At 56.2% G+C, this 11,142-nt stretch overlaps 2 protein-coding genes across 3 annotated transcripts in view; both read left to right on the top strand.

Annotated features, from left to right (window-relative positions):
* The window catches only part of MAP2K5 (mitogen-activated protein kinase kinase 5), a 225,832-nt gene extending 221,774 nt beyond the window's left edge, over positions 1–4,058 (top strand). For both annotated transcript variants that reach the window (XM_019503946.1, XM_019503945.1), the window contains exon 22: positions 3,394–4,058. In XM_019503946.1, the coding sequence (XP_019359491.1) occupies positions 3,394–3,498 (105 nt within the window). In that variant the 3' untranslated portion in view covers positions 3,499–4,058. The remainder of the gene's footprint in view (positions 1–3,393) is intronic.
* A 1,481-nt stretch (positions 4,059–5,539) lies between these two features.
* The window catches only part of SKOR1 (SKI family transcriptional corepressor 1), a 9,877-nt gene continuing 4,274 nt past the window's right edge, over positions 5,540–11,142 (top strand). The window contains exon 1 of the mRNA XM_019503805.1: positions 5,540–5,617. Coding sequence (XP_019359350.1) covers positions 5,540–5,617 — 78 coding nt within the window. The remainder of the gene's footprint in view (positions 5,618–11,142) is intronic.

The raw sequence follows: 11,142 nt of genomic DNA, 5'->3' as shown, positions 1-11,142 counted from the left end.
GCCGAGCACATAGGCGACACACCCGGGGGGGGACAGACCGGGTGGGAAAGAGCCCCTTCCTGACTGCACAGAGGCTTGTTAACACCCGGGAGAGGCGGGGGCAGGAAGGGAGCCAGTCCAGTGCGGTGCTGCACTCCGCCGAAGCACGAGCGCTCAGAGAGGCGTGTTCGAGGTCCGAGCTGCCAGCTGAAGTTCTGGTTACCGAAGTGGTGTTTATAAAGAAAAGAAATGAGACTTGGGAGAGTCCAGAGAAAGAGCCACTCGTGTGATTAGAGGCCTGAAGAGCAAGCCATGCAAGAAGAGGCTGACAGAGATGGGCCTGTTCAGCCTAGAAAAGAAAAGAAAAGACTCTGGGGGGATTTGGTGGCAGCTTGCCAGTATATCGGGAGAGCACCAGGGGCGAGGTGAACAACTCTTCACCAAAGCGCCCCGGGGGGAAACCAGGAGCAATGGTCATAAAGTCCTAGAAGAAGGTTTCAGACTGGATATAAGGAAAAACATCTTCACGGTTCGTGTGACCGGACTCTGGAATAGCCTCCCGGCAGGCACCGACTAGGCCTGTGCGAAGCGGCAAGTATTCACTCTGGATTTGGATTCAGCTGATTTGGCGGGACGGTGATTCGAATCACTGTCCTGATTTGATTCGGCCGATTCAGATCCAAAGATCTGGTGCCGATTCAGAGATCCAGCCATAGACTAAACAGGCAGCGGTCCTTGAGGGTGCTGGATACGGCTGCCTCCGGCTGGTAAGCCTGTTGTGGCGGGCAGAGGGAGGAGGGAAGGGGCGTGTGGTGGGGGCAGATCAGTGCCCCCACAGCGAGGGAGGGATTGGGGCTGGGGCTGGGACAAGCTGCCCAGCCAGGGCGGGGTGGCGGGCAGCTGGGCCTAACCTCCGTGCAGATCGGGGGGCATGCACCCGCTCCCATGCCCTCCCCAACTGGCGGCGCGCAGTGGCGGGAGCCCCCCTCCCCAAGTCCTGCCGCGCCCCCCAGCCCGGCTGGGCAGCTTGTCCCAGCACCAATCCCTCCCTTGCTGTGGGGTCCTTGATCTATCCCATCCCCCCCCCCATGCCCTTCCCTCTCCCCTCCATCCTCCGCAACAGACTTACCAGCCGGAGGCTGCTGTGTCCAGCGCCCTCGAGGACTGCTGGCTGTGCCCGAATCTCCAAATCAATTCGGAGCTTTGAATTGGTCTGATTCAGATTCGGAGATTCGGCCACTGAATCGGGCCAAATCTCCTCCGAATTGAATCGGCTACCGAAGCTTCTCACAGCCCTGGAGATCTTCAAAAGGAGACTGAGCGCACACCTTGCTGGGGTTATTTGACCCCAGCGGTCTTTCCTGCCCAGAGCCGGGGGGCTGGACCCGATGATCTCCCGAGGTCCCTAAACTTCTGTGAACCTGGGACCCGTAGCCGTCCTGGGCATGCGAGCCAGCGCGGACAGGAGCTCACAGAGTTGGCCGCACGGCGGTCTTTCCCAGGGCTACCACCTCCAGCCCTCGGTGAACGGTGGCACCCCCTCGAGCTCTCGCCCACCGCTCCTATATCGGTAGTAGACCTGAGGATGATTTAGCCAAGTGCCTGCTTTCGAGGATTAGCACTGCATCCCGGAGGTGTTACCTGTTACACAGAACCGAAGAAGACAAGGGTTGAAGGGACGCCAGGAGGTCACATCTAGTCCAACCCCCTGCTCCAAGCAGGGCCAGCCCCAACACTGAGCCATCGAAGTACATTAATATGCAGTGTGCTGTAGCCATGTCTTCCACACACCCAGGTAGGACTCTACCTCTGGGTAAAACAGCTGCAGATCAGACGTGTCCAGATCCCAGCTGCTATCAGCGCTTGTGTATGTATCTGCCACAGCAGAAAACTGCATGGCAGCCACCTCCGATGGTGCCACACCAGAGAGGAGTCACGGCATGGTTGCTCCCGGCTCTCTGGCCAGTCAGGGAAAGGATTCAGGCTTTGCAGGATCGGAGGTGAAGCAGCCTCTTACTTTTGGAGACCTCCCCCAAAACCACCGTGCCCTCTAAGCCAAGCAGCAGGCTGCCTTGAAGCAAGACCCAGGGGCTGGCTAGCAGGTAGCAGGCCGAGACAGGTGTATTGCACGGGGTTGCCTGAATGGTGTTAGTCCAGATCGTGGTTCCTGTAGGTGCAGCAGGCTCTTCACTGGGAAGAGAGTGCAAGTCTTCCCTTGCCGGAGCCGCTCTTGCCTTCCCGAAAAACGCTCTGGTTTTTCCCCTTTTCTGAGCAGACCTAAGAGCCTTGTGTTTGCACGGATACCGGCCTCGACCTGGGACCTCCACAACTCCCTGCATTTCACGGCTCCCCAAGGGAGCGGGAGCAGTAAGACGGTGCAGGAATAGGTGCAGATGCGTTACCAGCTGAAATGAAAGCATCCTAAGTGGACAAGACAGTTTCTGTGAGGGGCGACCATGCCTCTCTGCAAACCCAGTCTTAGCTGGTGAAGCAGGAGTGCAGTGGGGAGGGAGACACCGGCTTGTTTGGCTTTTGCATCCTTGAGAGTGGTCTTAATGAGCCAGCCGTGGGATTGCAGGGTATGGATGGAGCATGGGGTATGTCTGCAGTCAAACACCTCCAGCCTTCCTGCTAGTCCCATGCTTCTAGTTCTTCGGGCTAAGTGTGGGGCTGGGGTCAGGGGGACACATGAGAAGCAAGAGGTTTCTGGTGATACCTTTTATTGGACCCGCTGCAGTTGGGAGAGACGCGAGACAAGCTTTTGGGCACGTTTCCTTGGCTCTGGGCATGGGCTATTGAATGGCTGTGCTAGTTTCTAATGGGGCCGCACCTGTTGTAGACCCTCCCACAATAGAAATACTAATGCAAAATGAAGGGAGCCTACCCATTCCCACTGCAAGCTGCACCGCAGGGCCCTGCACACGTTCAAACTGAGCTGAATAGAAACCAGCCGCAGAGTTGTTACACATTTTCAAGCACAAACTTCCGTGCTGATTGGCCCTTTTTCTAGCTGGATAGCCATTTTTATGGTGTGATCATTACTTCGCACATGTGGCTGGTGTATTGCGTGATTGACCAGTTAGTTGCATAATAAATGTAATGGCTGGCAGAGGCCAGAGGGACACGGTTGCTGCAAGGCTCAGAGAGAAGGCATCAGCCAGCCCCACCTCTGAGCTCTCGGGGCGGGGGGTGGAAGGAAGGATGGGATGTTCATTAGCCATCTCTCGTTACTGTATTTGCTTGGGAAAAAATCTGCCGGCTCCTGTGGTGGGCTTGTAGCACTCCCGAAATGCTTCCATGTAGAAAACTGCTAACAAGAGCCTTGTTTTTCAGCAACTTTGGGCAAGGCCTTTGTGTTTAGCCGCAGCAAAGGGGTGCCCGTGACAGCTAACTCTGTGCCTCTCCCTTTGCCAGGGCCACCCCTTCATCGTGCAGTACAACGACGGGAACGCGGAGGTGGTGTCCATGTGGGTGTGCAGGATGCTGGAGGAGCGTCGTGCCCAGCAGGCCCCGCAGTGACCAGGGCGGTGTGCTGGTGGCGGAGAGCACAGGACTGGCAAAACCAAACCCGGCCGCGCATCAGGCGGCCGCCACAGCTGGATGATCTTTCGCTATAAGTATTTTATAGAAGCATCAACAAAACCTTCCCGGATATTTGCTGCTGCCTCTTTTTTTCCACCCCCCTCAGACTTTAGGGGATTTTCTTCACAGATTTCTTTGGTTTGCTGAGTGATTTAATGTCCTCAAATTATCTTCAATCAAACTGTACACAGCCTTAAAGCAAGTATATTATATATATTTTTTCTTTTGTTATTGAATGTACTGTATATTTCACAGCACCAGAGTATTTTTTAACCTTTTGTCTTTTGCTATTGTACAAATGAGACCATTGACTGTCCAGAAGAGCTAGCGAGCAGCTGGGGGCTGCATAGAGACAAAGACGTCAAGAAAATGCTTGGTTTAAAATTGTATTTGTATGTTTGGAAAAAAAATAATAATAAGTGGCTGGGCTTCACCATTCTTAATGGAGAGACCAAGGTCTTCTTTTACAAGAATAAAGTGTGGCAAGTATATCATCACTTGTGCTGCGCTGATGCTAGGTTATTTGTAGCTAGTGCAGGGCAAAATCTCACCCCGAGACCAAGCGTTCACATAACGGGGTGTCTGTGTACATATAATACGTCCATGCGCACACACGCTGCAGCCTTTGAAGGCGCTAGGAGCTGTGCCTGTGTTACAGGACAAAAGGTAGCCTTTGTTTCATATCTGATCCCCAGGCCATAGCTGTATGAGCCAAACGTCTGAGCCCTGCAGCCCAGATGATATGGCCCTGCGTGCCGGGATACACGCTGGGGCCTGATCCGGTGGGTTTGCTGGCCCGCAGACGCACCCCACACCGCTCCCGGGCCCAAACGGCCGGGCACCGCCTGCCTACCCAAGGTGCCTCCCAGCGGACCCTAAGGCTGCATCTATGCAAGGAGACCCACCTTGCTTCCAGTAACACCGCACGCTCCCGCACAGCGAGTCGAGGCACGGCCGGCAAGGAGCCCCGGTTTCTTGGCGGGGCACGGCCTGTGTACTGCCCGGTTGTACAGAAGCTGCCTCAGGGCCTGTGCGGCTGAGCTGGTGCTTTGGCCCATTTGCAGGTTGGGGCTGCAGCCCAGGGATTTATCCTGAGGGTGGGAGGAGGGCCGGGTTCCCGCAGCCGGGGGCACAGGAAGCCAGGCCTGCAGTTGTGCCGTATGTCGGGCTTGGCTTCACTCCTCCCCGCTGCGTCCAGCTCCCTGGGAAGCCCCTGTGCCCTCCCAACCCGGCCCCGCTGCATGTGAAGGGAGCCCCCAAGCAAGGAGCAGCTCTTCCACCTCCTTGCAGGCACCAGCCGTGTCCTGCTCAGCCGTTAGGCATCCCCGCACTGCCGGCACTGGCTCCACAAGCATCCCTATGGCCGAGCAGACACTTCCCTGACGTGGGTCACGGGGAGAGGACAGAGACCACGGATGTGAGGAGCATCAGGTGGGACCAGCAGGACGTTGGCCATGGAGTAATGCCAGGTGCCCAGCCCCCCGGGCTCTCCCACAGAGCGGGGGGTGGATGGGGGCTGTGTTGAGAGAGCTGCAGAGCAGGGCTGCAAAGGGTGAGGCCTGGGACGAGAGGCAGGTCCCTCGCAGAGCTGCCTCCAAAACCACAGCCCTCCCTTGCGTGGGATGCGGGCGGGATGTCCAGAGGGGGCACAGGACGGCTAACCAGCACCCGTCTGCAGCTTAGCTCACACCTGCTGCAAAGACCGTTCGGTTCGTACCAGCCAAGTAGAGGTCCGTGGATTCCCGCAAGGGAATTGCTGCTTGGCCGTGCTGTCTGCTGATGCACCCCCAAGCCAGACGCACGGCTTCAGGTGAGCTGGACATGCCACGGGCCTGGTCCGAGGGAGCTTAGAGTCTGGGCTTGCCATGCAACCCTGCAGCAGGACAGGGCCTGCGGGACAAAGCAGCAGTAACTCTAAGGCTTTTCTTTGCACTTAGAAGCCATCGTCTCAGCTGGCCACACGCCTGTCCGTGGCCAGATGGTGAAACCCGTGGTCGCGCGGCAGCGTGCTGTGAACATCGCGGCCACAGGTTGTGAGCAGACGCAGCACAGCTCTGTACACGCCGGTCTGCTCTTCCATTGCTGCGATGTGCCTAACCGAGGCAACCGAGCTCCCTTAAAGGAAAGATGAATAATTACAACGTGTGGTGTGTGCCTCCTTATTCCTAGGTGTGGGCTTCCTCAGCCTGATGAAGGGTATTTGCGCTCGAAAGCTTGCAAAGAAGGATTTTTCCAACGATTTGAGTTGGTCTAATAAAAGACATCAGATTTACCCAAAAAACCTTGCCTCCTTATTCCTATGACTTTGGTTTATAGTTTCATAACAGATTGTCTCATCTTTAATCAATCTTGGTATTATAATGCTAGTTATGGGCACAAATGAATGGAGGAGACCCTTTTAAAAAGGGGCACAGAGGGTAAACGGAGTTTTTTTGTAGCAAATTAAGCCTTTATCCTAAATGCTGAAGTTTTCTGGCCTTCCGACTAAAATGTTACTAAAAGGGCTGAAGTGGATTATAATATATGGGCAGGCCAAAAGCCCCTTTGCAATGAGAAGTTTCTGTGGATGGATTGCAAATCCTAAATGTTACTTTGGAGGTAGTCTGGAAAATACTTTGTTTCCTTCCTCCCAGGGATCATTTATCTTGTTCTGAAGCATAGAGATTGCAGGCATGAACTTATAGACTAAAGTTTGTCTTAATTGCTCCTATGTCACAGCCTCCCTGGCAGATAACAGTACAATGAATGAGTCAATGTGACCAATACCTTCAGGTCCTTTTTCTAAAGTGAGACAAATTTCTTTCCTTTGAGCCAACCAGTCTATAGGCAGCTCTTTCATTTATTTATCTCCTAACAGTTTGCATTAGCTTTCTCTGGATAAAAAGTCTCTCTCTCAGATTTAGTTAAAAAGTCCGTAAAACCAGGGCTTTCCCTCTGGTTTTCATCAGGGCGTGGGAGACATCAGCCTTGCAGATCCATGCCCAACGTCAACAGACGTAGCTTTGAAAAATCTCGTGGCTAATGCGCTGACAGCGTTATATTTCACGGGGGTGAGTGATGAGCCTCGCAGACTTGATCGTTATACTTAGTCCAATGATAATTGTGGCAGGTGGGGGGGGTCTTCATCATCCTTCCCTTGAAGGGGGGCTTCTGCGATAATTCGGGAGACACCAGGGTTTGCTAACGGGGCACAAAACCTTTCATTGCTAAATTGACCCAGCCAGTCTGACTCATAGCAAGGAGCGAGGGAAGGTCTGTGTCCTGTGGGAAAGGGGGAAAGCAAGAAACAACCTGTAAGCAGACGTGCACCTGAACAACCACCACAGACATACCCAGCCTCTGTAGGGAAACTGAGGCCTGACAGCGGTGGTAGCACCAGGCAGCCTCTTGCCCATGTCCTGGCTCCTCTTCCCTTACGACAACAAGCACGTGAGGTGCTGTGCAATGCATCTTAATCCAGGCAAGACGAGCTCCCAGGCAGGGCAGGGCGAGGGCAACGTGCATTTCTGCAGCCGTGCTGCGTTTATTCTGTACGTCAAAGGAAGAAATCCAGTCCCCGGCCTCTCTCACGTAGGCCAACCCACCATTAGAAATGGGTTGGGCGTCCCTGCAGCTGAGTTGTGAAACGGGCTGCAAAGTGAACCGAGGCCGAAGCCGCTCTGCCTTCAGAAATCACCTTCAGCTCCTCCGGGAGAGCCGACGCCGAGATGCCCGACGTGGAATTACCTTTCCCTGCTGCCTCCCCATCTTGAAATGACCTCGTGACACGACCTTTGGAGCTGCGCCTCTGCTAAGCCAAGATGCTGGCTGCAAGCGCAGCAACAGGGCATCCCAGCGATCACCCACCTTCATCAGAAGGCCCCCGAGGATTCATCCAAAGGGTTTCAGCAGCAGATGACATTGCGTAACCATGCGGGGGAAGCAAAAATAGGGACCCCTAAAAAATTTAGAAAATTAATATTTATCTGGCCCTGGCTGCCTGTCATGCGGCCCTTGATGGCTTGCTAAAACTCAGTAAGCGGCCCTCTGCCCAAAATAATTGCCCACCCCTGGGCTAGGGGATCATTGCACCAAATAGCTTCATCAGGATGCCAACAGAAAGCATAGCTCCGTGTCAACAGGTAAGTGTCTGAAAACAGCAATGAAAAGGCCCGTTCTCTCTCTAGCTCGTCATCATTACAACTAGTCAAAAGGGGCAGGGAGGGAAATTTCTTCACACACAGAAGTTTCCAAGAAAATCTGGGCAGATTGTTCCTCTTCATTAAAATTTCGACCGGGTTCGCTTGGTTCCTACCGATCATGGCTGATCATAGCCAAAAGACCAGCAGCGGTTTTATCTTCCCCACATTGATATTATTTGCCATGCAGAATTGCAAAATACTGTGTTTCATCTTATCAAACGTGGCCTGCTGTCAGCTTTCCAAAGGCACAGCGTCGTTCTTTGTTTTCTCAATAACCGCTTGAAAGGCCGGACCCATATGTGCACGCAGGCGCGTGCGTGCACGTGTGCCTGCTCATGCGAGTGTGTTGACTAGCAAAGGTGGGCACGCACCAAGCAGTATTTCCAGGACTGCAGGAGCTGCACCTGGCACTGAAAAGTCCCGCTTTGCCTCCCTAAGACGAGTGTTTGTTAAGTGAAGACAGATCCTTATCCGAACACGGGTCAGTCTGATGGAGGCCTGAAACAAAGAGCCCGTGGATAAGACATCCGCTGCCCGAGGCAAAGCCTAGTAGCAGAGCTAGGGTGGGGTGAGCAGGGCCCTAGCCCAGCCCAGCTATGCGGCCAGACAGCGCCATGCTGCACCCAGCGATGCATCCTAGGGGGTGCAGAGCCGAGGGGTCAGTGCTCTCCCCAGCCCTGGGAGCCTTTTGCAGAACGGGCACAGCTTTGCACCCAATATGTACGAGCTGGGAAAGCAATTGGGGCACGTGGGTCAGCTCCCATGGGGCCCAAGCAGAGCTGATGCTGCTACAGCAGCAGGAGCAGCAGCCTGGGAAGGCTGACCTACCCCCACCCCCACCCCAGTGCTCAACGAGCTCGCTGCACCGCTGGGGCAATCCCAGCCTAAGGACCCCAGGCTCCACCTTCCCCTCCGGGCTAACAAGAGCTGCCTTCGTTTTGAACGTGCTGCTGCGGCCTACCATCCCTAGCAGGCATCCAAGTTCTCTGGACGGGCTAAAAGGACCGTGCGCAGACGGTCAGACCTGAGGGCTGCCCCTCGTATCAGGCCGAGGCTGAACCCTCCGTCTATGCAGCAGCTGTAACCCTGGGAGGGCGCGGGGAGGGGGAGTGCATCCATGCCAGCTCAGCCAAACTGGACCCTGAATCCTACTGGTGACTGGCCAGTGCAGCGGGGCTCGGGCAGCGGGCGAGCAGGAGGGGGAAACGTGGCTCAGGTTCCCCCGCCCGGTCTCCGTAACGGCCGCCACGTGCCACCAGCGGTGGAGCAGCGCTGGTGGAGCAGGAGCTGCCAGCGCCTGCTAGGAAAGCCGGGGGAGGACAGACCAGGTGCGGGTGAGAGGCAAGAGGGTGGGGAAGGGATTTCTATTCCAGCTGTTCCCGGCTGTATCTTGTATTCGTGCCTGTTGCTGTCCCCGGCTGGCTAACATCTTGGAGACGGGACGTCTCTGCCACTGGTAAAGATGCAGCATCCTGGCCATTTCCACGGAGGCGTGCGTGCTGCCAGTATTGAATCCAAGGCATTGAAGCGGCGCTCCAAAAGAGCTGATTCGACACCATTACTATTTCACAGGTTTATTTAAAAAATACATAAAAAAAATCTGGAAAAAACGTGGAATGCGAGCTCTGTGTGCCAGTCTTTCGCTCCCCCTGAGAGTGAAAGCACGGGGCTGATTTAAAGCTGTACGTAGTCCCATCACCTCTATGGTTGGCGGAGCAGCACTAGGAGTGCCCCAGTGCGGACGAGTCTCCCATATGGACTCTTTCACCCCTAAAACCCTAGCAGCTCGACCAGGCCCTGCCCAGGGCACATTAATACGCACAGAGCCACTGTGCTACGAAAGGCCAGCATGTTTCTGTGCCCAGTGCCCCACAAAGCTGTCGTTACAGCCGCGTCCTCACTTGTCCCTCTTCTCCCACCCCCCTGGCTCTACCCCTGCTCCTTCTGCCTCCCGGGAACCCCCACTCATGCAGGAGGGTTTTTGTAGTTTGGCTTCAAGGCAAATCTCTGCACCCCCAGGCCCGAGCAGCTGACGGACACGTTTTCACCTCCGTGGGAAGTGGCCAGCACGGCGGATGCTCCCAAGCCGAGCTACGCGTGACGAGACGTGCTACTCAGAGCGCAGCTTTCCAGCTCTGGGACGGGGGCTTTGCTGGAAAGTGGCACAAATCAATGGTCGCACATTGCAGACGTCACCTGGGAAACACATCTGGAGGGGCCGGAGGGCTCGGAAACCCCAGCCGAGTCCAGCGGACCTGGCCTGGTCCGACCCACACGTGGGCCCGTGCCAAGGCCGAGCCCTTTTGGGGACAGCGAAGTCCCAAATGGAGTCGACGCGGAGCCTGTGACATCCTTAACCCGCGGCTGCCGCCCTGGTGGGTCTCCTCAGTCTGGGGGCTTTCCCCCGCGGGTGCTGCCAACCGTGCGGGGACTAGCTGGGAAAATCAGCCGCCCCCCTCCCCTTTTCCGCAGACTCCTGGCAGGGTGCGCATCTGGGGGCGAGGGGCTGGAACAAACGGCTAGAAATACGATCCATTTGCTTAAACGTGTGGCTAGTCAAACAACCAAGGGAGGGGGGCAGGAAACGCGGCACGGCAGGAAAGACCAAGTCCCGAAGCGAAGCCCCCGGTGGCTTTCTTCCTAGAAAAAGGCAGCCCAGGGCTCTCTGCCCAGTTGCCAGAGATTTGCACCGGCTGCAGGGGATGTACCCTCAGCAGAGGGGAGCGCCATGAACTACTCAGGACAGGATTTATAGACCGAGCCTTACCGCTGCCCGCAGCGTCTGCCCCAGCCACCCCCGGGCAGCCCTGCAGCCGCCCAACCTCGCAGCACAAGTGCAAGGCTTGTAAGTTGCCGGCCGTCGGCCCCAGAGATTTTCATGGAAAATGGATGTCTGGGGCTGTCATGAGATAGAAGAAAGGAAGGGAAAAAAGAAAAAAGAAACTCAGCATCGGAGGCTGAAACCCTCCTGGCTGAGCTGGGAGAGGGAGGCCGGGTGGGCCCAGTCCCCAGGCAGGTGCGTGGAAACCCCGAGGCTTTGGAGCCGGGGCAAGGGGCACAAATCCGGGGGTGTTGCACGGGCAGGTGCCAGCGCCCCCCGGCCCCGGCAGGCCGGGGCAACCAAGAGTTAATCGCTCCCGTCAGCTCATTTTCGCTCGGGCCTTGTTTTAACCGGATCGATGCGGGCTTGTCTATCGATTGCGGGCTGCAGCATCGCTTCCCGCCCGGCGGCTCCGATTGAGAGAAATTAGGCAGATTTAGAGCCGGGAGCGGGGAGGGAGGCGCCCCCCACCCCCTTGACCCGGCCCGGGGAGCTGTGCCCCGCTCGCGCCGCCCCGCACACCCCCGCACTTCATCTGCGGCGCCGCTGACCTCCGGCCGCCCCGGCCGCATCGATCCG

Source organism: Gavialis gangeticus, unplaced genomic scaffold (assembly GCF_001723915.1).
Source record: "Gavialis gangeticus isolate Ggan-Ray unplaced genomic scaffold, GavGan_comp1, whole genome shotgun sequence".
NCBI lineage: Eukaryota > Metazoa > Chordata > Crocodylia > Gavialidae > Gavialis > Gavialis gangeticus.
Note: the sequence above shows the minus strand (reverse complement) of the source record. Positions and strands in the feature narration are given on the sequence as shown.